This window comes from Anolis carolinensis, unplaced genomic scaffold (genome assembly GCF_035594765.1).
Source record: "Anolis carolinensis isolate JA03-04 unplaced genomic scaffold, rAnoCar3.1.pri scaffold_11, whole genome shotgun sequence".
In the NCBI taxonomy this organism is placed as follows: domain Eukaryota; kingdom Metazoa; phylum Chordata; class Lepidosauria; order Squamata; family Dactyloidae; genus Anolis; species Anolis carolinensis.
Window position 1 is genome coordinate 20,926,013 of NW_026943822.1, and position 26,341 is coordinate 20,952,353.

Below are 26,341 nucleotides of genomic sequence, written 5' to 3' on the forward strand. Positions count from 1 at the left end.
GGGGTTTGAGGCCCCTTTTCTCCCTTTGTGTGGGCTCTCCTCGCTGAGGACTAGCACCTTGAGTGGGGAACACTTTATACAGTGGGCCCCAAATCCTTATAAACCCTCCAAAAGAGATCCCAGGGGGGTCTCATATTATATATTGATATAATAATAATAATAATAATAATAATAATAATAATAATAATAATAATAATAATGGGGGTTTGAGGCCCCTTTTCTCCCTTTGTGTGGGCTCTCCTCGCTGAGGACTAGTGTCTTGAGTGGGGAACACTTTAGACAATGGCCCCCAATCCATCCCAAGAGGTCTTGTATTGTATCCCCTCCTCCTTTGATGGTCTTACCTTGATCCTGAGGAGATGGAAAGGTGGAAAGGTGAGTCCTCAAAACAATGCTTTTCCTGGATTCTGACTGATCTTCCTGTGTTATTCCATGCAGGCCAAAATCATATCAAAAGAGAGGGGTCTTTGGGGAGGGGGGAGGTCTAAGGAAAGGGAGGGGGGAAGGAGGAGGAGGAGGAGAGGGAGGGGAAAAGGGAAACAATGCAGCCTCCGAATGATCCAAAATCGAACGATGCAAACGTCCAAATTCGAACCCTTGCCGGCTTTTTTTTTCCCTGCTCCCACTTTTGAAAGCAAGCGAGAGACTGAGGGAAACTGAGAGGCCTCAAGTGAAGGAGGAAGGGGAAGGAGAAGGAACGCCCCTCTCTCTTCCTTTTCTTCCCCCCTTCTCTTCTCTTCTCTTCTTTCCCGGCCTCTCACTATTTTGCTCTTTTCCCCCCTCCTCTTTCTTCTTTCTGTGTTTTTCCCTCCTTCAAGCGGACGCGAGATTCCTCTCAGGGCCTAAAACTACACCGAAGCAGAGCCCGGGCCGCCCCGCAGCAGCGACGGCGCATGCGCGGGGCCGAGCACACTCCCTCCCTGGCCAGGGAAGGGCGGCGCGCCACCTACAGGCCAGTCACGTTCCTGCACACTCCTCCCATGCCTTGCTCTTCAGAGAGCAGACCTGGGAGGACAACCCAGTATAAATAAATACATCTACACCAGGCATGGGCAAACTAAGGCTTCCCTCAGGCCCTCCTCATTTTCCCTGTCCTTAAGGACATGGTGGTCTGCCACATCCTCATGCAGAAAGGATGGGGGAGAAAGACACACAGCAGCTGAGAGCCCTCTGTAGTTCTCCCAGCCATCGCTCTCAGCCATGGCATGCCTTGTCCTCCTCCTGGCCTAAGGATGGTGTAAACAACCCCAACCTTCTGCTGAGAGGATGGCCCAAGGAAGCAGCTGAGAGCCCTCCGGAGCGCTCTCAGCTATCGCTCTCAGCCACGGCATGCCTTGTCCTCCTCCCGGCTTAAGGATGATGTAAGCGACCCCATCCTTATGCTGAGAGTATGGCCCAAGGAAGCAGCTGAGAGCCCTCCAGAGTGCTCTCGGCCATCGCTCTCAGCCACTGCATGTCTTGTCCTCCTCCCAGCATAAGAAAGGTGTAAGTAACCCCCTACTTATACCGAGAGGATGGCCCTCCGGAGCGCTCTCGGCCATCACTCTCAGCCACTGCATGTCTTGTTTTCCTGGCATAAGAACGGTGTAAGCGACCCCATCCTTATGCTGAGAGGATGGCCCAAGGAAGCAGCTGAGAGCCCTCCGGAGCGCTCTTGGCTATCGCTCTCAGCCACTGCATGCCTTGTCCTTCTCCCAGCATAAGAACGGTGTAAGCGACCCCATCCTAATGCTGAGAGGATGGCCCAAGGAAGCAGCTGAGAGCCCTCCAGAGCGCTCTTGGCCATCGCTCTCAGCCACTGCATGCCTTGTCCTCCTCCCAGCATAAGAACGGTGTAAGCGACCCCATCCTTATGCTGAGAGGATGGCCCAAGGAAGCAGCTGAGAGCCCTCCGGAGCGCTCTTGGCTATCGCTCTCAGCCACTGCATGCCTTGTCCTTCTCCCAGCATAAGAACGGTGTAAGCGACCCCATCCTAATGCTGAGAGGATGGCCCAAGGAAGCAGCTGAGAGCCCTCCGGAGCGATCTCGGCTATAGCTCTCAGCCACTGCATGCCTTGTCCTTCTCCCAGCATAAGAACGGTGTAAGTGACCCCCTACTTATACAGAGAGGATGGCCCAAGGAAGCAGCTGAGAGCCCTCCGGAGCGATCTCGGCTATAGCTCTCAGCCACTGCATGCCTTGTCCTTCTCCCGGCATAAGAACGGTGTAAGTGACCCCCTACATACAGAGAGGATGGCCCAAGGGAGCAGCTGAGAGCCCTCCGGACTGCTCTCAGCCATCGCTCTCAGCCACTGCATGTCTTGTCCTCCTCCCGGCATAAGAACGGTGTAAGCGACCCCATCCTTATACTGAGAGGATGGCCCAAGGAAGCAGCTTCAATCACACTTAAGTCACAAATCAGGGGAGGCAAAACGCACAGCAAATAACAACCAAAACAGGATTCTGTGCACTTCCTGCCTGCTTCTCAGTAAGAGCCTGTGGCTTTTTTCCGCTACAGGTGTTTATGCAGTTTGCAAAAGAGCGAGACATCAGTGACTCTTTGACCTGTTTCAGGCCCACACCTTGGACATTTCACAGATATATAAACCCCACTTGCCTAGTTTCCAACAGACCTCACAACCTCTGAGGATGCCTGCCATAGATGTGGGTGAAACGTCAGGAGAGAATGCTTCTGCAACATGGCCATACAACCTGGAACACTCAGAACAACCCAGTGATTACGGCTATGAAAGCCTTCGACAACACAATTAATCTGCATTCTGAAACTGGACTATATTGTAGTCCAGCCTAATAGGAACTAAACAGCTGAATTCTTGCTAGAATACATTGCTCCCAGTTTTGCAAATTTATTTCCAGAAAGATTTAGGAAGACATAATAGTTTCATCTTTGTATGGATTGCTGGTCTTATTATTGTTGTTGTTGTTGTTGTTGTTGTTATTACAGTATTGTTGTAAATTAATGCAGATGTTTGTTTGGATTTTATGTTATTGTATAATTTTGTTTGACTACATGTAGTTTAATGTATTGATGTTAGGTTTAATTTACTGATGTTAGGCTTTGATTTGATGTTAGGTTTTAATGTTATTTTTATATGCGGGGTTTTTCTGTGATTTCAAGTCAGTATTTGTTTGTTTACAGAGGCATTGAATGTTTGCCATCATGTGTTGGAATCTGCCCTGAGTCCCCTTGTGGACATAGGTATTATTATTATATTATTAGCATTATTATAATAAAGTTGTTATTATTATTATTATTATTATTATTATTATTATTATTATTATTATTATTATTACATTATTATAGGCTACATTATTAGGCTAATCATCCCTGTCCGCTCGATTATGGTTGGTTTGTAATTGTTATTTCTTGTCTATTTTAATTGTATAGTTGTATCTGTTTTAATATTGTCTCTCAATTGTTGACTATGTAATGTATGTTGTTATTTTGATTGGAAACCATCCTGAGTCCCCTCGGGGAGATAGGGCAGTATATAAATAAAGTTGTATTATTATTATTATTATTATTATTATTACAGTATTATTATTATTAAATTATTAATATTATTATTACAGTATTATTATTATTACAGTATTATTATTGCATTATTAATCTTATTATTAAATTATTATTATTATTACAGTATTATTATTACATTATTAATATTATTACAGTATTATTATTATTGCATTATTAATATTATTATTACAGTATTAATATTATTACAGTATTATTATTTCATTATTAATATTATTATTGCAGTATTAATATTATTATTTCTTTTCTGCTTTACCCATCTTAAAAAGAGACCCAAGGCATCTCACAATAAAAGCAATACAATATATTTTAAATAGTTGTTCCCATTGTTGCTGTTTAATATTATTCCAATAATAATGATATCACTTGACCAATGTGCATTAAGAAAGGACCATTTCTTTTGGGAGATGAAAAGAATCGAGCATGAAGCAACAGTGCCACCTGTAGCTCATCTGGAAATTACAATTTTTTCGCATTCTTCCTGTGCTTTTAGTGCTTTGATGCCTAAGGGATGGCTGTGTATGAAGCCAGGCTTCTCTCATGTCCCTGCAAGCTGGAGCTGACAGACGGGAGCTCACTCCGTCCCATGGATTCAAACCAGCAACCTTCAGGTCAGCAGTTCAGCCGGCACAAGGGTTTAACTGCCTAGGAATTGACAATTATTTCAACTTTATGGGTTGGTTTGGTGGTTGATTTATTTTTGTTATAATGTTCCTATTTTTCTGTTTTTATGTTATTGTTTATGCACTTCTATGTACCATGTGTGTACTTAGTATGTTCATATTTTATATTTTACTGTATATACTCAAATATAAGCCTAGTTTTTCAGCCCTTTTTTTAAGACTGAAAAAGCCCCCCTCGGCTTATACTCGGGTGAGGATCCTGGTTGGCTTATATTTGGGTCAGCTTATACTCGAGAATATATGGTACATTTATTATTTTTCTCTATTATTGTTGCTACTATTACATTTATTTTACTCTATTTTTATTATTATTAATAATACATTTATTATTTCATTCTGATCTTATTATTATTACATTTATTATTTTACTCTATTTATTACTACATGTATTATTTTCCTGTAATAATAATAATAATAATAATAATAATAATAATAATAATAATAATTACTATATGTATTATTTTACTCTATTATTATTAAAAGGATACATAAAGGCATTTACATGGAAGAAGATGAGAATAATGATTTGATCAGAGTTGGACAGTCTTATCTTAAATTTGTGCTTTATGTAAATATTCAAAAACATTTAACCTACTGATGCCTCAATTAATGTAATTGTATTGGTATCTGTTTTTATTTCTGAAATTTACCACCCTCGACTTATACTGGAGTCAATGTTTTCCCAGTTTTTTTGTGGTAAAATTAGATGCCTCAGCTTATATTCGGGTCGGCTTATACTCGAGTATATACGGTAACTATGTTTGATTGGGCTCGTCCCCATGTAAGCCATCCCGAGTCCCTTCGGGGAGATGGAGGCAGGGTACAAAAATATAGTTGTTATTATTACAGTATTATTATTATTATTATTATTATTATTATTATTATTATTATCCCATTGTACCACTGTGGCTCTTAAGATCTCATTATATAAAGGGAAGTATTCCAAAATCTAGGGGGGAAATCCAAAATACGGGACATTACAGATAAAGGTGCTCAGTGTGGTCCCATAGATGTTTACATACATGTGTATTTTGGGGCTTGATAATGCAGTTATGTTTGGATCATTACCGAATTGTTGATTTTCCCACCTGGCAATGTGGCAGATGCACTTAGCAAGGAAAGTTTTTTCTAGTCCTGAATTGAGACGCATGGTGTATCTGGGTGTATGTTTACATTTGCAGATATCATTGCACGGAAATTTCAATGGATTTTATTGACTCGTCGTTCACTAGCTGGCGTTCTTTGGGGGCCGTGGCTTGACTAGGAAATGCGGGCACCGCTTGTGCTTCATGGAGAGGCCGTAGCGGGGAGTCATGTCCACTTCCACGCCTTCCTTGACGCTGAATTCCAACTCTTGGAGCAAAAAGGTCAAGAAGAGGAAGACCTCCCATCGGGCGATCTGCTCCCCGATGCATCGTCTCTTCCCCAGACCAAAGGTCAGCACTTTCTCGCTCTCGTCCTTGTTGACGTCTTTGCCGTCGGCGGAAAGGAAGCGCTCCGGGTTGAAGGAAGAGGGGTCTTTCCAAAGCTTCCTGCAAAAGAGTAGGAGCATCATGACCAACATCGGCATCATTGGTGGGTTCTGGCAATATGAAATCCATTCCATGATTTCATTCAATATTTAAAGGTGTTGCGTTATAGTGCCGCATCTTGGATTGCTCTTTGACTAAAACCTGGAGTGAGTTCACTGCTCCATTGGGCTGGGAGATACCAGTAACCACTCATGATAGACCGGGCTGTAGCGCAGCTGGTTAGCAGCCAGCTGCAATAAATTACTACATGAGTTCGAAGCCAGCCTGGGTCGGAGTGAGCTCCCGGCCATTAATAGTCTAGCTTGCTGTTGACCTATGCAGCCCAAAAGATAGTTGCATCTGTTGAGTAGGAAATTTAGGTCATGAGTTCAAAGTCAGCCCGGGTCGGAGTGAGCTCCCGGCCATTAATAGTCTAGCTTGCTGTTGACCTATGCAGCCCAAAAGATAGTTGCATCTGTTGAGTAGGAAATTTAGGTCATGAGTTCAAAGTCAGCCCGGGTCGGAGTGAGCTCCCGGCCATTAATGATAATAATAATATAATAATAATAATAACAACTTTATTTTTATACCCCGCCCCATTTCCCCGAAGGGACTCGGGGCGGCTTACATGGGGCCTGGCCCAATAAAACAAACAAATAACAGTAACAAATTAATAGTCTAGCTTGCTGTTGACCTATGCAGCCCAAAAGATAGTTGCATCTGTCGAGTAAGAAATTTAGGTACCGCTTTATGCGGGGAGGCTAATGAATTTATGGAACCATAAGAGAAAATTGCCAGCAGTGTTCGCAAAGGAATGAGGAAGTACTCCATCAAGGACTCGGTGTCACAAGTGGATGGTGAAGCGGCAGCTCCCCCTGTGGCCAGAATCGAGCATACACTCATGAAGCCGGAAGCTGGAAAATGTTAAATTGCCTCTGTGTCTGTCTCTATGTCGTACAGTAGAGTCTCACTTATCCAAGCTAAACGGGCCAGCAGAAGCTTGGATAAGCGAATATCTTGGATAATAAGGAGGGATTAAGGAAAAGCCTATTAAACATCAAATTAGGTTATGGTTTTACAAATTAAGCACCAAAACATCATGTTATACAACACATTTGACATAAAAGTAGTTCAATACGTAGTAATGTTATGTTGTAATTACTGTATTTACGAATTTAGCACCAAAATATCACGATATATTGAAAACATTGACTACAAAAATGGCTTGGATTATCCAGAGGCTTGGATAAGCGAGGCTTTGATAAGTGAGACTCTACAGTATGTCTAATGACATTGAATGTTTGCTATGTACAGTAGAGTCTCACTTATCCAACATAAACGGGCCGGTAGAATGTTGGATAAGTGAATATGTTGGATAATAAGGAGAGATTAAGAAAAAACCGATTAAACATCAAAATAGGTTATGATTTTACAAATTAAGCACCAAAACATCCTGTTATACAACAAATTTGGCAGAAAACGTAGTTCATTATACAGTAATGCTATGTTGTAATTACTGTATTTACGAATTTAGCACCAAAATATCATGATATATTGAAAACATTGACTACAAAAATGCGTTGGATAATCCAGAACGTTGGATAAGTGAGTGTTGGATAAGGGAGACTCTACTGTATATGTGAATTGTAATCCACCCTGAGTCCCCTTTGGGGTGAGAAGGACGGCATATAAATACTGTAAATAAATAAATAAACAAAGAAACCAAAGAAACCGTGATCATATGCCATTTTCCTACTATCTTGGCACCTTTGTTTTGCACACACCACTGTCCTGCATATCAGGGAGTTTAATTCACTCTGGGTTTTTGATTTATCCATAAATCCTAGCTATTTCTCCAAGCAACTTAGCTTCTTGGGTGGCTATGTTAAAGTTTGGACTAAAGCCCTGAGCAGAGTCCATAGTATTGAAACTACTAGCTTCCACCAGTATACACAAGGTTCATTTGGTCGATGGGAATTAGATCTCGGAAAAGTTCCTTTTGGAAGAATTACAACTCCCAGAATCTCCACAAGCTGGCTGGGGATCCTGGGAGCTGTAGCCCACAAGAGGAATTTCACCCAAGCTCTGGATGGAAGTGTCTCTGGTTCTCCAAAGTAGACTTACTCATCGTGGTTGACTTGCCACTGGTTGACAAAGACACAGAGGTCCTTTGGGATGTAGTAGCCATTGAGAGAGGTTTCTTTGACTGTGCTGAAAACAGAAATAGGAATGGCATTATTTATTTGGAATGTCAACTAATTTGAAATGTGCTGGAAATGTCAAGGCGGGATAGGTGTGTGATTTATAGTTTTCCCAATCACACATTGATACATTGCGCAATGGACTGAATGTCTCATAGGCAAACACGAAAATGAACCATATACAACAGAGTGCTGATGAGTTGTTAGCAGAATATAACTACACCGCCTGACTTTGTGTTGCTCACTGTTTAGGAAAAACACTCTGATTCAGTTTTCATCCAAACTCACACGAGGCTTTTAATCTTGACTCGTTGCTCTATGTTCGAAATATACACACACAGACCAGGGATAAAAATGAATGTTGAAATCTTGTCATGGATGTCACACGGTCAAGTTACACATCACCACCCACTTAATTATTCAACAGGTATGTGACCACATATCCATTAGAACTGTATTTCCCACCAGTTTTACACAATAGGGTTACAGACAATGCATTCTCCATCTAATAGGAGAAGAGGACTATAAATACTGTCAACGGCTAAAAGACAAATACCGTATATACTCGAGTATAAGCCGACCCTAATATAAGCCGGGGCACCTAATTTTACCACAAAAAACTGGGGAAACCTGGTCCAGAGTTTGGAAGACCTGAGCAGAACTGTAATGGCTCGAGTGGCACCACCTATACGTCGAACTGTAAGTTGCAAGATTTGAATTGTTGTATCATGCCTGATTTTGCCTTTACCCTGTAAATGTAGTTGGATTGATTGGTTATTTATAGCTGTCAATCAATGTTTGCACCAGTTATATTGCTCCCTCAGCTCAATTGTTTGACTCCACCCTTTCCTGGAGTAGGACAGTGTTTCTTTTTTCATTCCACCATCAAGCTTTCTATTGGATGGACGTGAGAGAGAGACTTGGCTCTAAAAGCCCTTGAATAAGTTACCTCTCAGCACCAATTCTGAGGTTCTTATCCTTGAGACTTGTGCTTCATGTTCATGGCCAACCTGGACAACGTTGAGGAGTCTCAAGCGCCTTCAAATCAGTTTTTTGGCATCAGAGGAAGACTGTGTCTTCAAACATAGGCCATTTGGACTGAGGCTGAGGATTGCTCCGTGTCACGACCCAGGCGGCAGAGGCACCAATAACCATACACAGAGGCCAGAATCTAACTAATATCTTTATTGAAGGAATATATAAAGTTAATAAAAACAAGTATAGAAAATAGTCCAGAATTAGACCCTTCAGGAAAGGTCAGAATTAGTCCAAAAAAGCAATGTCCAATAAGAAATATTAAGGTCCAAAGTTGTAATCCAATAACCGAAACACTCACTTTGCCAAGCAAAGTGAGGGGAGATGACAAGGTCCTTTAGTCCATAAAACTTGAGCGTGGCTAGGAAATAACTTGATACTTGAAACAAGGCTTGAACGTGGAACAAGGTAACTAAGAACAAGAACAAGGTCCGTGGAATAACTTGGTAAAATCCGTGAAACAAGGCAAGGATTAGTCCTGGGAAACAAGGCAAAGTCCGTAGGTAAACAAAGGCTGGGAAGCAAGGCGAAGGCTGGATAGCAAGGCAAGGCTTGAGCTGAAGCGAGGCTTGAATCGGAGCGCGCTGTCCAGACACAACTCGCTCCGTAGGCTGACGAATTGACTCCGCGAAGTTGCTACGCGGGCAAAACACCTATATAGAGTCCAACTTTCTCACCAAAGCGGTTCTCTGGGAATCAGAAACGAAAGCTAAACTCTGAGACCAGATGTTAAACTCCTTAAAGATTCTCACGAGAACCAATGTTAATTGGCAACATTCTTAGCTGCTATCCTCGCACTCCTGCGCGAAGCTGAATCCAAACTTCTCTGTTGTTTACAAAACTCCCGGCGCAAGAACACGGGAGAAGTAGGCTCTGGGGTTGTTTGACATACTTCTGGGGCACAACTTTCTTGCAGGTGCAAGGTTTCCAGATCTGCCTGGGAAGGATCTGGCTGAGAGGAATCCAGTTCAGACTGGGAAGGTAAAAAACCCAAGTTTTCATCTTCATCAGGGATTACAATGTCCTGAGCAGGACTACAAGGCCCATGGTTCATCACACTATCCCCCTCCTCAGGGCCCCTCCCAAACTGGGGTCCTCTCCCCGAGGCGCGAGGTCGCGGTTTGGTGGGATAGGTCAGATGGAAGCGACGGGTTAGATCAGGAGCATGGACTGTGGAGGCGTCTTCCCAAGAGCGTTCCTCAGGCCCAAAACCCACCCAGTCAATGAGATATTGTAGGCGGCGGCGATGAAAGCGAGAATCCAAAATGTCCTCAACCTCGAACTCCTCCTCCCCATTCTTCAAAACAGGAGGGGGGGCCGGTTGGTCTGTATCAGGACGCACACCATCCGCCGGAAGGAGCAGGGAACGGTGAAACACTGGGTGAATGCGCATTGAACGCGGAAGTTGGAGTTTGAAAGTCACGGGGTTTAATTGCGCCACCACTGGATAGGGGCCAATGAAGCGGGCATCTAACTTCCGGCATGGGCGGTGGGAGGGCAGAAAGCGAGTGGACAGAAAAACCCGATCTCCTACCTTGATTTCGGGGCCCGGCTGGCGGTGTTTGTCAGCGTGGCGTTTATAGTCCTCCTTGGCTTGGTCCAGTTGCTGGAGCAAAAGTTGTTGCACCGCTGTGAGTTCCTGCAGCCAATCCTCTGCTGCGGGAACTTCTGAAGTTTCAATGACAGGGGGAAAGAAACGTGGATGGAAACCGTAGTTTGCAAAGAACGGCGTTTCTTTTGTAGAAGCTTGAACTCCATTATTGTAGGCAAACTCAGACAGTGGTAACAGAGAAGCCCAATTGTCCTGTTGGTAGTTTACATAACAGCGAAGATACTGCTCCAAAGTGGCATTAGTGCGTTCCGTTTGCCCATCTGTTTGGGGATGATGAGCTGAAGATAAGCGAGAGTCTATGCCCAGTAGTTTTTGTAGTGCCTTCCAAAAACGAGAGGTGAATTGAGATCCACGGTCTGTGACTAAACTCTTGGGCAATCCATGTAGTCTGAAAACATGCTGAAGAAATAGATCCGCAGTTTCTTTGGCCGTGGGGAGGCCTTCGCAGGGAATGAAATGGGCTAACTTGGTGAATAGGTCCACCACCACTAAGATCGTGGTGAATCCACAGGAAGGTGGTAGGTCAGTGATGAAATCCGCGGAAATTATTTCCCATGGGCGAGATGGGGTAGGAAGGGGGTGTAAAAGCCCTGAGGGCTTCTCCCTTCGTATCTTGGAGCGCTGGCATACTGGGCAGGTGTTGACATATTTTTCCACATCCTTGCGGATCTTGGGCCACCAAAAATCTCTTAGGATCAAATGCATGGTTTTAAATAGTCCGAAGTGTCCTGCTGGTTTGCAGTCATGACACAGACGAAGCGCTTTTTCCCTGCCCGGTCCGGGTGGGATATAAACATGATTTCTATAGCAGAGCAGCCCATCTTTAAGCGAAAAGGGAAAATGCAGACCTTGGCGAAGTTGGTCCTGCGCCCAGGCATCTGCTTGCTGACTAGCCCTGATTTCTTGAGCACAGATGGGTCCTGGAGTAGGGGAAGTTGAACCAATGGGACTGGATTTGGTGTTCCCCACTGTGAGCGTGGCAAAGTTCTCAGGTTGTAGCAGTTGGGATTCAAAGGTCTCCTTGCGTCCTGCAGCGTATTCCGGTTTACGTGACAGGGCGTCTGCTTGCTTGGTTTGAGCTGGGGTCACATAATGGATCTGGAAGTTGAAACGTTCAAAGAATAAAGCCCAACGTTGCTGCCTCTGATTTAGTTTGCGGGCAGTTCTTAGATGTTCTAGATTACGATGATCAGTGTGGACTTCAATGGGGAATTTGGCCCCTTCTAGCCAATGTCTCCAAGTTTCAAAGGCTGCCTTTATGGCCAGTAGTTCTTTTTCCCAAATGGTGTAATTCCTCTCTGGTGTGGTTAGTTGACGAGAATAAAAGGCACAGGGATGGAGGTGATCTCCCACCGGTTGTAAGAGTACAGCCCCAATTGCCACATCAGAGGCGTCCGCTTGCACCACAAAAGGGGTTCCAGGATTTGGGTGCTGTAGAATTGGCTGGGAGGTGAATAGTTTCTTCAGTTGCTGGAACCCTTTCTCTGCTTGATCAGTCCAGCGGAAAGGCTGCTTTCCACGGATGCAGCTAGTGATGGGGTCGGACCAGCGGGCAAAATCTGGAATGAACTTGCGGTAGTAATTCGCGAACCCCAAGAAACGCTGCACCTCTTTCTTGTTAGTTGGCGCCCGCCATTCCAATACTGCTGAAACTTTGGCTGGATCCATGGAAAGCCCTAGAGGCGAGATGCGGTAGCCAAGGAAATCTACCTCTTGTAGATCAAAAGCGCATTTTTCTAGCTTGGCATAAAGTCCATGATCCCGCAATCGTTGCAACACCATTTTGACGTGGTTCTCATGTTCTGATTGTGATCTGGAAAACACCAAAAAATCGTCCAGGTAGATTATCAAGAATCTGTCTAGATAGTCCTGAAAAATATCGTTGACAAAATGCTGGAACGTTGCGGGAGCTCCGCATAAACCGAAATTCATAACTCGGGACTCGAATAATCCGAATTTAGTCTGGAAGGCGGTCTTCCACTCGTCCCCTTCTCTGATGCGAACTAGATTATAAGCCCCCCGAAGATCCAGCTTGGTGTAGACCTTGGCTCCTCGAAGTCGGTCCAGTAGATCCGAGATTAAGGGCAGGGGATAGCTGTTCCGCTTGGTGATATTGTTCAATGCTCTGTAGTCCACCACCAAGCGTAATTCCCCTGACTTCTTCTTCACAAACATCACTGGGGAGGCGGCTGGGGATTGAGAGGGTCTGATGAACCCCTTGCGAAGGTTTGTCTCTAAGAATTCCCTGAGAGCTTCTTGCTCTGGTTCCGTCAGGGAGTAGAGATGCCCTCGCGGGATCGGGGCCCCCTCCACCAAGTCAATGGCACAGTCATAAGGTCTATGTGGGGGTAATTTTTCGGCTTCTTTCTCATTGAATACATCCCAATACTCGGAGTACTTCTTTGGCAAGGTGATGATGGGCTCGGAGTCTGTAGCATGGCATACCTTGGCTACGAGGCAATGGTTTTGGCAGTACGGTGAAGCAAACTGCAGTTCTCTGTTGGACCAGGAGATGTTAGGGTCGTGGAGTGTCAGCCATGGAATTCCCAAAATCACAGGGAAATGGGGAACCTCGGTAACAAAGAAGGAAATCTCTTCCATATGTTCCCTTATCCACATCCTGGTGGGTTCCGACCACTGGCTTACGGGGCCCGTCTTGAGGGGACGGCCGTCTATGGCTTGCACCACACGGGCATTCTTGAAATCATGATATTGTAATCCCAGAGAGTCGGCATACTCTCTATCGATGAAATTGTTGGTAGCTCCAGAGTCTATCATGGCGTGGATCATGACGGGTCCCCTTTTTGCTGACCATAATGTGACCACGAGAAGGAACAGGACCCCGGTTGGCGGCTCTTGGATGGATTTTTTGACCGGGTTGGCGAGCCTCTCTACACCCGGTCGTTGGCTTCCCCCGCCGGCTGTGTGCCAGTCGGCTCAGACGCCTTCGACTCCGTGGAGGACGCCGCCGCAAGACGGGCGGCAGGCTTCCCTTTGGCTGGGCACTCTCTGGCGAAGTGGCCCCCGTTCCCGCAGTACCAGCAGAGGTTCAAGCGTTGACGACGGGCCTTCTCGGCGGCATCTAGTCTGGGACGCACATTGCCCAACTGCATCGGCACCTCCTCGCCTCCTCTGGGGTATGGGGTTGGCGGCGGGGGTCTCCACACCGGACGTGGCTGAACACTGGCGGAAGCGGGGGGTTTTGCCCCGGCTCTACCGCCCTGGCCTCGAACCCATTGTTTCCTGTTGGCAATCATGACTTCAGCCCGTAAACATTGATCAATGAGTGCCTCGAGGGTCTGGGGAGGATCCACCTTGGAGATTTCTTCCAGCATTTCAATGTTGAGACCCTCCCGAAATTGTCCTCTGAGGGCTACATCGTTCCAGCCGGTGTTGTGGGCCAGCACGCGGAACTCGGCTATGTACTGAGACATGGGTCTGTCTCCTTGAAGGAGGCGCCGGAGTTTGTGACCGGCTGCCTCCAAATTGTCCTCGATTCCCCAGGTCTCCTTAAGGTGATCCAAGAAGCGTTGTGCTGAATTTAGGTGGGGGGAGGCTTGATCAAACAGGGCCGTCGCCCAGCTAGCCGCTGGTCCATCTAGAAGACTGTAGACCCACGCCACCTTGATGTCTTCTTGGGGAAACTCGGCATCACGGGCCTCTAGATAAGCTTGACATTGGCGGCGGAAAACATGAACCTTAGCAGCTTCTCCAGAAAACTTGGTAGGCAACGCCATGGCCGGGAGGCGAACTCCGCGCTCCCTCAACCCTTTTATTTCTCCATCCTGCGCGTTGAGTCTGTCACGGATGCGGTCCACTTCGTCCTTGCTGATGGTGTAGCTGAGCGGCTGTCCAGCCGGCGCGGCTCCGGTAGACATCCTGGCCTCGGTTAGTTGGTGCTTATGGGTGGCGGAGTCAAACTGTCACGACCCAGGCGGCAGAGGCACCAATAACCATACACAGAGGCCAGAATCTAACTAATATCTTTATTGAAGGAATATATAAAGTTAATAAAAACAAGTATAGAAAATAGTCCAGAATTAGACCCTTCAGGAAAGGTCAGAATTAGTCCAAAAAAGCAATGTCCAATAAGAAATATTAAGGTCCAAAGTTGTAATCCAATAACCGAAACACTCACTTTGCCAAGCAAAGTGAGGGGAGATGACAAGGTCCTTTAGTCCATAAAACTTGAGCGTGGCTAGGAAATAACTTGATACTTGAAACAAGGCTTGAACGTGGAACAAGGTAACTAAGAACAAGAACAAGGTCCGTGGAATAACTTGGTAAAATCCGTGAAACAAGGCAAGGATTAGTCCTGGGAAACAAGGCAAAGTCCGTAGGTAAACAAAGGCTGGGAAGCAAGGCGAAGGCTGGATAGCAAGGCAAGGCTTGAGCTGAAGCGAGGCTTGAATCGGAGCGCGCTGTCCAGACACAACTCGCTCCGTAGGCTGACGAATTGACTCCGCGAAGTTGCTACGCGGGCAAAACACCTATATAGAGTCCAACCTTCTCACCAAAGCGGTTCTCTGGGAATCAGAAACGAAAGCTAAACTCTGAGACCAGATGTTAAACTCCTTAAAGATTCTCACGAGAACCAATGTTAATTGGCAACATTCTTAGCTGCTATCCTCGCACTCCTGCGCGAAGCTGAATCCAAACTTCTCTGTTGTTTACAAAACTCCCGGCGCAAGAACACGGGAGAAGTAGGCTCTGGGGTTGTTTGACATACTTCTGGGGCACAACTTTCTTGCAGGTGCAAGGTTTCCAGATCTGCCTGGGAAGGATCTGGCTGAGAGGAATCCAGTTCAGACTGGGAAGGTAAAAAACCCAAGTTTTCATCTTCATCAGGGATTACAATGTCCTGAGCAGGACTACAAGGCCCATGGTTCATCACACTCCGGCATTCACAGCCATTGAGAAAGAGGGACCTGGAAAAGCTTCTCAGCTGCAGAGCTCCTTGGACTTAAGACAACCAAAGACTATAATGTATATTTACCCCTTTGAAACTTCCAGCTTATTGGGATAACCTTTTGTGAACAATAAAACCAGTTTTGAGTTATCTACAGTGTTTTGGTCCTTGGGAGTTCCAGTTTCCCAAAAGGAGGGCAAGAAGCAATCCCCTGGGGAAAGATGTCATGTCCATGCCTCTTTCGCCAAGAGTTATAGCCTCAGGCGCGACGGCACAAGAACAACATCAGATAGTGTTTGATGCCTTCCACATATATGGGCGCAGAAGAGAACTTACCAATGGGGAATTGTGAAAGGGAGAAGAGAGGAATGCCTGAACACTTCCATGGTGAAGGCCTCTGTATAAGGCATCAGAAGTCGGTCCGACAGCCGAGGTTTTCGTTCTCTGCCAATGACTTCATCTACAGGTTGGAGAATAGAGAGAAAGACATTGGAATCCAGTCTTCTTCAATCAAACCAGACACTCCAAGATGCATGCTTTACTGAAGGAGACTGACTCTTAACTCAGTGCTCTTTAACTCTCCATCCAAAAGTGCTAACACTTTAGGAATCTTCTCCTAATCTAACAAATCTGCATTAAGGCTGAATCTTCCAAGGCCACATTGAGACATCCGATGGCATATATTATCTAGAAAATCTTATGCTACGGACATCTTTCTCCCAGTTAATCTGGCTGAATTGTTCATCTGCAATGACAACAGGGCAGTATCTTCTACCACTGGGTTTGGAAACCTACATGATGATAGAAGGCCAAGTTTACCTATTTCTTCATGGATCTTCTTCTGAATTTCAGGGTGAGTGACAAGGTACATGAGTGACCAGGACAAAGTTGTGGTCACTGTGTCGAAACCTATCAAAACACACAGAAAGGATAGTATTAAAATGAAGAAAAGGCTTACATCTTATTTTTTTTAATAATAGTTTTTATTGGTTGTTTTGCACATAGTAGTGAAAAATATAAACACAGGTAATAGTGGGGCGGAAAAGGAAAAGCAAAAAAACCAAACAAACAACAAAGAACAAACATATAACAAAATTAAAATGAAATATAGCAAGGTAAATACAGAAAAAAAACCCTGATACCTAATACAAAGTATAAACTAATAAAAGAAAATATAAAAACAAAAAACAATTGAGATTAACAACTGATCATAGAAGCATCCCTAATCCACTGTGAAATCTTATAAACACAAAGGAAGAAAGCAGAGAAAAGGGAAGAAGAAAGAAGGAAAAACAAGAAAGAGATTTAATGAAAATAAAACAAAAAAGAAATCATAATAATAAAATGACTTGGCATCCGTTATTCTTTTGCCATTGTTGTCTCCGGGAGTTTCTATTCTTCATGGTCCAGGGAAGCTCTATATCTTGAGCCCTTTCTATACTTTTCTCAAGTTATTATTTTAATTTTCTCTTTTTAAAGATAATTTAATACCGGCTCCCAATTAGTCTGTTTCCTTAATTTATATGTATTGTTGGCGAGGGAGTAGGCTTGAATCTTATTGAGAGCACAACCTAGTGTAAAACCACTGAATCGAGGTGTTTTGCAGAATTGTTGTCTCAACAATTGATTCAGATTGATTTCAACCCACGGTCTTCTCTCTGCAAGCCCTACCAGGACTCTGGTGTTCACTTGATATATGGTTAGATGCCTTCAAGTCAACTGTAATTTAAGGCAATCCTGTCCTATGGTTTTTCCTGACCAGATTTATTTATTTATGGGAGGTTAAAGAATGTTAAAAAAGCTATCCACCGTGTGGAACGTTTTTACATGTGGTATTCAACATTTTTGATAGCTCTTGTAATGTTTATATTCAACCTCAGAGTAGATGTGTTGCTCAACTCAACACAATATTTGGATTAAAGTGGCCCATATGAGAAACAACTGCAACATGGATAAATTAACTTTTTTTCTAAAGAAAAATACAGGTAACCCAATAAAATACACAGACTGGTCTAAAGAATTTTAAAGGAAAAGAAGTTGAAGGATATCAATTAAAGAACAGAAGGACGATTTCTTTTGTGTCTCTTTTCTTAGTATTTTATGAAAAAGTAAAGAATCATTGACTCAGCCAAGATAAAGGACAACATTCTTTTTTGGGTTTGTCCTTACTATTTCCAAAAAGAGGTCGATTTATTTTTTTTTTATTTTTATCCTCTTTTCTTATTATAGAACTGGAAACGCAAAGGCGAAGATGGAAGTCAATTTTTATATATACAGTAGAGTCTCACTTATCCAAGGTAAACGGGCCGACAGAACGTTGGATAAGCCAATATGTTGGATAATAAGGAGAGATTAAGGAAAAGCCTATTAAACATCAAATTAGGTTATGCTTTTACATATTAAGCACCAAAACATCATGTTATACCACAAATTTGACAGAAAAAGTAGTTCAATACACAGTAATGCTATGTAGTAATTATTGTATTTACAAATTTAGCACCAAAATATCACAATGTATTGAAAACATTGACTACAAAAATGTGTTGGATAATCCAGAACGTTGGATAAGCGAGCGTTGGATAAGTAAGACTCTACTGTATGTATGGGTTTTGGGGGTTTTTTTGTTGTTTTTTAATTTTTTTCTCCTTTCTTTCCCTTTTTTACCCTCTTCTCTATGCCTCCTACACTTTTTCTTTTTTTCTCTTCTAAGTAGATTTTTAAATTTTCTTTATTTTCTTCACTTTCTATAAACAAACATTGTTCTCACTCTTTTGTTGTATTTAATTTTCATATATACCAATAAAAATTTAATTTAAAAAAAGAGAGAAACATCTGCCAAACATAGGTGGTGTACAGATATTTTGGACTCCAGCTCCCATCTACCCCAGCCAACAGTGCCAAAGATGTTGTACTGTGGGACCTGTAGTCGTAAAAATCTGGTAGACACGATGGTCAGTATTAGGATTGCTTCATTGGATCCAGGAGAGGTCTTCACTCCCTTCAGTCTAGTCCGTATTTTGATCTAAACATAGTTTTGTCTACAAATTAGCCTTTGGTTTCTAGAAGACATCCTTACCAGCTCCAAAGATGTCATTGACAAGGTTGACTATTTTTTTAGAGGAGATCTGAAACTTTTCCTGGCTTTGCTCAATGAGAGAATCGGTGATGTCCCGGATACTATCCTGAAAAACAAAAACAAAACCTTAATCCGAACAGATCGTATTCATATAGCAATTTGTAACAACGGCACCTACTATTCTTCCAAGGAACTCACAACGACGTATGTACTTTGCCTGCTCTCTAATGAGTAGATGAAATTTCTACTGGATTTCAGTGTTTCCAGATACTTTGGACCACTTTTTCTCTGCTCAGTTTCAATACAAACAATGGCTTTCCTCTCCCAGTAGCATCTAAGGAAAGCACTACATTTTTGTCATAAATTGCCAGGGCCATGCAGAACTGTTCAAAACAACAACAAGCCCGTTTTTCCAACCTCGAAATGGACATCTAGCTACTAGGCATGTCCGATCAATGGAAAAAATGTTTCAATTCTCATTTCTAAAGTAGGGGGTGCCAGCGCTTCGATATAGAAAGTATTTCCGAATTTTTCACCCAAAAAAATAGCTCAAGAAATGAGGGCGGGAGAGCCCTGTAAAAGCCCCCCCCCCCCCCCCCGGTTTCCTTTTTTTTTTTTTGGGCGATTGTGCATGCGCGTCCGCCATTTTAGAAACATTTAGAATCATTACGAATTTTCGGAAATATCCGACATTTTTGGGTGAAAAAATCGGAAATACTTTCTATATCGAAGCGCCAGCGCCCCCTACTTTACAAACGAGAATTGAAATATTTTTTTCATCGATCGGACATGCCTAATAAATATACTGATAAAATCCTGGGTTGGCTCCAAAAAGATCTGGGCCAAAAGTGCAAGGCAATTCCTAGACCTAAAATGGCCCAGAGGAACAGAAATATATGGAAATGTCCTCTCCATGGGTCCTACTTTCCCACACTTAACATAAGAAGATGTTCTAATTCCTAACTTCCTTACCTTACTGAAACTGTCATAGTGTTCCTTGACCATATTGAGTAAGAAAACAGTGAACTTCTCGTTGAATTGCTTGAACATCTTCATGCTCCTCATCGGGAGATATTGAAGCAGCGGGATGAAATCCGCAAGGTTCCCCGAGGCAGCCACTTCCACAAACTTTTCACTCTCGTCAATGATGCTGAGGAATTCCTGGTTGTCGTGGCTGTAACGTTTGCCAAAACACATGGCGCAAATGACGTTGGCCACGGAGACCACGATGTATCGGTAAGGGTCCAGGGACTTCTTCTCCCGCATCACCTCTTGCAACTTCTGGATCAAGTAGTCAACCTCTTTGGAGAGATGCTCTTCTAGGAGATATATGGAAGGTGAGACGGGGCTGGGCGAAGCAGCAAAGGATTTTAAGGCATTCTGGGCCAGTTTCCGCCGGGTGCGCCAGACTTCTCCCGAATCGTGGCCAAAAGCCAGGCTTTCCCCGTCGGCCACGTAACGGAAGCTGTAGAGGTCCGGCCGTCCCAAGAACTCAGCTCCTTGCCTCACCAAGGCTTTCCGTATGGTTTCCAGCCCACTCAGCACCAACACGGGTGTGCTGCCAATATGGATCATCATCACGTCTCCGTATTTCTGGCTCATCCGTGTCAGGCTCAGGTGGGGGTTTTTCCCCAACTCCAACATGTTGCCAATGAGTGGGTACCCCATCGGCCCCGGGATTTTCTTCAGGCCATAAGGAACCCGGTTCCGGAAGGACTTGACAATCATAAAGAGTAAACAGAAAACAGCCGTGGCAATGAGAGCTTCCGTTGCTGTGATATGGCTCAGGCTTTCCATGGATGACATCTCCAAGGTGGGCATTGTAGACCTATTAAAACTTGACAAAAGACAGGCAAGGATATGAAGAGTAAAGCATATGCAGACAATGTCCTAGGTTTCCTTATGACCTGAATCTTACTGGCATTACCAGCTGGAGAACAATAACTATAACAACAACAACAACAACAACAACAATAACTTTATTCTTGTGTCCCACCCAATATCCTAAGTTTCCTTATAACCTGAATCTTACTGGCATTACCAGCTGAAGAATAACAACAACAACAACAACAACAACAACAACAACAACAACAACAACTTTATTCTTGTATCCCACCCAATATCCTAAGTTTCTTTATAACCTGAATCTTACTGGCATTACCAGCTGGAGAATAATAATAATAATAATAATAATAATAATAATAATAATAATAATAATAATAAATTTATTCTTGTATCTCACCCAATGTCCTAAGTTTCCTTATGAACTGAATCTTACTGGCATTACCAGCTGGAGAATAATAATAATAATAATAATAATAATAATAATAATAATAATAATAATAACTACTTTATTCTTGTATCTCACCCAATGTCCTAAGTTTCCTTATGAACTGAATCTTACTGGCATTACCAGCTGGAGAATAATAATAATAATAATAATAATAATAGTAATAATAATAATAATAACTACTTTATTCTTGTATCTCACCCAATGTCCTAAGTTTCCTTATGAACTGAATCTTACTGGCATTACCAGCTGGAGAATAATAATAATAATAATAACAATAATAATAATAACTTTATTCTTGTATCCCATCCAATGTCCTATGTTTCCTTATGACCTGAATCTTACTGGCATTAACAGCTGGAGAATAATAGTAATAATAATAATAATAATAATAATAATAATAATAATAACTACTTTATTCTTGTATCTCACCCAATGTCCTAAGTTTCCTTATGAACTGAATCTTACTGGCATTACCAGCTGGAGAATAATAATAATAATAATAATAATAATAATAATAATAATAATAACTTCATTCTTGTATCCCACCCAATGTACTAAGTTTCCTTATAACCTGAATCTTACAGGCATTACCAGCTGGAGAATAATAATAATAATAATAATAATAATAATAATAATAATAATAACAATAATAATAACTTCATTCTTGTATCCCACCCAATGTCCTAAGTTTCCTTATAACCTGAATCTTACAGGCATTACCAGCTGGAGAATAATAATAATAATAACAAAATGATTACATAGGACAATGTAAATCAATAAATACCTGTGTTCCTCAGATGAAAGAATCTTATATGTAGTTGGCGTCCAATAACTCTTCGGCTGAATCCTTTTAGATGCTTCTTCTCCACTGATAGGGGTTATATATTTTCCAATCAAGGTAAGGGAGCATTTTATGCCCTCGAGTCCAAAGGAGGATTATCTAACCCATTTCCTCTTCTGCAGCCAAAGTGTTACGGCGACAAACAACTGGAGCAAATCCAATAAAAACACTCAAGTTCTTGGCATTCGGGGGAAATCAGGGAACAGGTGCCACTTCGGCCAGTCACTAAGTTCACTCCAATTCTGGGCACCGTAATTTAAGGGAGATGTCGACAAGCTGGAATGTGTCCAGAGGAGGGAGACTAAATTGATCAAGAGTCTGGAGAACAAGCCCCATGAGGAGTGGCTTAGGAGACATGATGAGAGCCATGTCTCAAGATGTATGGGGAAGACATAGAGAGGAGGGAGCAAGCTTTGTTTTCGGCTGCCCTGGAGACTGGGACGCAATGGAACAACAGATTCAAACTACAGGAAAGGAGATTCCACCTGAACATGAGGAAGAACTTCCTCACTGTAATAGCTGTTCAGCAGTGGAACTCTCTGCCCCGGAGTGTGGTAGAGTCTCCTTCTTTGGAGGCTTTGAAACAGAGGCTGGATGGCAATCTGTCAGGGGTGCTTTGGGGTTGGTGCTCATCTCCATTTCTAAGCCAAAGAGCCGGCGTTGTCCGTAGACACCTCCAAGGTCACGTGGCCACTGGCATGACTGCATGAAGTGCCACTACCTTCCCATCGGAGCAGTACCTATTGATCTACTCACATTTGCATGTTTTCTAACTGCTAGGTTGGCAGAAGCTGGGGCTAACACTGGGCGCTCACTCTGCTCCCCGGATTCCAACCCGTGACCTTTTGGTCCACAGGTTCAGCAGCTCAGTGCTTTAACACGCTGCGCCACGGGGGTGTATAAAGTGTATTATTATTGTTGTTGTTGTTGTTGTTGTTATTTTATTATGACACAGCAAACAAGATAGATATGCTGGATTTCATATCACAAAATCACAAGTTGGACACTTCCCAAGTGTCTAGGACTGTGTGATGTATTTTCGGATGATGTGTGCAGATCCCAGCAGGGTGGCCTTTTATTATTATTATTATTATTATTATTATTATTATTATTATTATTATCTCTAAGGAAAGCAAAAGCAAACTTCCCTGGAACAAACATCGCAAAGAAAGCAGTGTGATAAAAAGGTAAAGATAAAGGTTTTCCCTTGAAGTTAAGTCCAGTCATGTCTGACTCTGGGGGTTGGTACTCATCTCAATTTCCAAGCCGAAGAGCCGGCGTTGTCCATAGACACCTCCAAGGTCATGTGGCCACTGGCATGACTGCATGGAGCGCCGTTACCTTCCCGCCGCAGCGGTACCTATTCATCTACTCGCATGTGCATGTTTTCAAACTGCTAGGTTGGCAGAAGCTGGAGCTAACAGTGGGCGCTCACTCCGCTCCCTGGATTCGAACCTGCAACCGTTTGGTCTGCAAGTTCAGCAGCTCAGTGCTTTAACACACTGCGCCATCGGGGGCTCCTAAGCAGTATGACAGGCTCTCCTTAATGTCACCACGAATCACCAGAGGGCATACAACAAGCAGAAATCTGAACAAGATGTTCCTGAAGAATTCAGGGATTGATTTTGGGACCCATGGAATAAGGGGCAAGGCAAAGGAAAAGCAATGCTAACATGAGGTCCACCAGAAGGTCAAAGTCAGAAGCCTCTGATTAGTATCAGTTCTAAAGATCTCTGACCAGGCAGAATGGACTCTGGTTAAAAATTGTCTAACCTTGCGTGAGAAGCCCTTTTTTTGGCTAGATTTCCCCTTGCTCCCCAGAGCCAAACAGAGGAAAGAAAACAGTCAGAGAGAGTGTATCATGCAGGGATGGAGCAAGATTATTTTCATCGAAATGGGAGAGATAAATATTTGGATATCAGTCCTGATAAAAGAGTTTTGTGCGGATGGGACCTCACCCCGAAGGGGACTCAGAGCAGTTTACAAATTAAATTTACAGACAATATTATATTATTAGCATAGCACAATACTGGCATTAAATTACTATATTGGACTATATCAATATACGCGTTGCTGTGGCAAGGTGGTGGTGGTATTGGTTAAAAGTTGTTGTGGAATTTTTATTTGACGTTATTTGTATTTTTTTAAATTAATTTTATTGTAACTTATCTTTTTTATTTATTATATTTTATTATTTTGTTGTATTATTTTTTAGTTATTTTGTTATTATAGTATTTTATTGTATTAATTTTTTTAGTGTTTTCATTGTATTATTTGTATTTATTTTATTTTTATTCTTTTATTAACACTGGGCTGAGTGGGTTGCTAGGAGACCAAGTGGGCAGAGCTTAGAGCCTTCTAAATGGAAGCAATTGGATAAAAACAATTATTTCTCTCCCTCTAATTAGGACTTTATTTTTCTTTGCTTTTTGTTGTATCAACCTAGAGGCGTGGATGATGGGTTGTGTTGTCAAATTTAGAGGTTGGGGGGCCTGTAGTTTTGTTGTTTTGTGGGTCGCCGTGATGCCATCACTCTTTTATATATATAGATTGTAATATTATTAGTAATACAGTAGAGTCTCGCTTATCCAAGCTAAATGGGCCGGCAGAACCTTGGATAAGCAAATATCTTGGATAATAAGAAGGGATTAAGGAAAAGCCTATTAAACATCAAATTAGGCTATGATTTTACAAATTAAGCACCAAAATACAACAAATTTGACAGAAAAAGTAGTTCAATACACAGTAATGCTATGTAGTAATTACTGTATTTACGAATTTAGCACCAAAATATCACGATATATTGAAAACATTGACTACAAAAATGGCTTGGATAATTCTGAAGCTTGGATAAGCGAGGCTTGGATAAGTGAGACTCTACTGTATTAGCATAGCATAATACTGGCATAAAATTACTATATTGTACTATATCAATATATTGTAATATTATTAGTAATGTTAAATGTAATATATAATATATAATTAATATTACAGTAGAGTCTTGCTTATACAACAATAAACGGGCTGGCGGAATGTTGGATAAGCTAAAATGTTGGATAATCAGGAGGGATTAAGCAAAAGCCTATTAAATGTCAAATTACATTAGGATTTTACAAATTAAGCACCAAAACAACAAACTGTCAAAAAATGCAGTTCGATACACGGTAACGTTATGTAGGAATTACTGTATTTACGAACTTAGCACCAAAACATTACAATATATTTTAAAAATTGGCTACTAACAAATTGACTACAAATAAAGATAGAATTGCATAAAATGAACTTACAGTGACAACGTTGTTGGAAATTAAATCCATAAAAAGTTCATTCCTTGCTGCCTAGAGAAACAGCTGTGGATCGGGGCATTGGATAATCCAGAACATTGGATAAGCGAATGTTGGATAAGTGAGACTCTACTGTATTACATTTATTATTCTACTCTATTTATTATTACATGTATTATTTGCACTTTGACATATTTTGCACTTTGGCCCAGATCCGTGAATTCATCTCTTGTTTTAACACTTTATTTTGTATATTGACATTTTATGACTGTTTTTATCGATGTTGATGTTTTATTGTTGAGTAATTTGCTTTATTGTTTTGCTTGCTTTTATATTGTTGTGTCTGGGCAAGGCCCCATGTAAGCTGCCCCGAGTCGCGGGGTATAAGAATAAAGTTGTTGTTGTTATTATTATTATTATTATTATTATTATTATTATTATTATTATTATTATTATTATTATTTTCCTGTATTTATTATTATTATTACATGTATTATTTTACCCTATTATTATTAAAAGGATACACAAGCACATTTACATGGAAGAAGATGAGAATAATGATTTAATCAGAGTTGGACAGTCTTATCTTAAATTAGAGCTTGATGTAACTATTCAAAAACATTTAACCTACTGATGCCTCAATTAATGTAAGTTTTTGGTATCTATTTTTATTTCTGAAATTTGTATTATTAGTATTATATTGTACAGTAGTTCAATACACAGTAATATTATGTTGTAATTACTGTATTTACGAATTTAGCACCAAAATATCACGATATATTGAAAATATTGACTACAAAAATGCCTTGGATAATTCAGAACCTTGGATAAGCGAGTCTTGGATAAGTGAGACTCTACTGTATATAATATATTATTAATATTATCATATTGTATTACAGTAGAGTCTCACTTATCCAACATAAACGGGCCGGCAGAACGTTGGATAAGCGAATATGTTGGATAATAAGGAGGGATTAAGGAAAAGCCTATTACACATCAAATTAGGTTATGATTTTACAAATTAAGCACCAAAACATCATGTTTAACAACACATTTGACAGAAAAAGTAGTTCAATACGAAGTAATGCTATGTAGTAATTACTGTATTTACGAATTTAGCACCAAAATATCATGATGTATTGAAAACATTGACTACAAAAATGTGTTGGATAATCCAGAACGTTGGATAAGCGAGTGTTGGATAAGTGAGACTCTACTGTATATATATATATATACAGATAATAAATATAAATATAAATACTCTTCGCTGTATTTTGTTGGACGCCCAGAGTCTCTTTGTGGAGATGGAGGCGGGGTAGAATAAAAAGTCTGTAGTCAACTTTTCTATTATTATTATTAT

At 41.9% G+C, this 26,341-nt stretch overlaps 2 protein-coding genes across 2 annotated transcripts in view; both read right to left on the minus strand.

Moving 5' to 3' along the window:
* The window catches only part of csk (C-terminal Src kinase), a 37,482-nt gene extending 36,586 nt beyond the window's left edge, over positions 1–896 (minus strand). The window contains exon 1 of the mRNA XM_008122584.3: positions 345–896. The gene's annotated coding sequence lies outside the window, so the exon portion shown is untranslated. The remainder of the gene's footprint in view (positions 1–344) is intronic.
* Positions 897–5,413: 4,517 nt separating this feature from the next.
* Positions 5,414–21,799, minus strand: LOC100567684 (cytochrome P450 1A5). Its single transcript, XM_003228773.4, has 7 exons — positions 21,641–21,799; positions 19,536–20,400; positions 18,564–18,669; positions 16,307–16,396; positions 15,824–15,947; positions 7,855–7,941; positions 5,414–5,751 (listed from the first exon to the last, which is right to left on the minus strand). Exons 2-7 carry the CDS (start codon positions 20,382–20,384, stop codon positions 5,448–5,450), a joined length of 1,560 nt encoding a protein of 519 aa, XP_003228821.3. The 5' UTR covers positions 20,385–20,400; positions 21,641–21,799; the 3' UTR covers positions 5,414–5,447.
* Between the last annotated feature and the right edge of the window lie 4,542 nt (positions 21,800–26,341).

Coding starts and splice junctions, on each gene's coding strand:
- LOC100567684 (XM_003228773.4), bottom strand. CDS start 20,384: ATGCCCACCTTGGAGATGTCATCCATGGAAAGCCTGAGCCATATCACA. Junction 16,397..18,563: donor CAATGACATCTTTGGAGCTG/GTAAGGATGTCT, acceptor GTGTTTTGATAG/GTTTCGACACAGTGACCACA. Junction 15,948..16,306: donor GAAGATCCATGAAGAAATAG/GTAAACTTGGCC, acceptor TCCAACCTGTAG/ATGAAGTCATTGGCAGAGAA.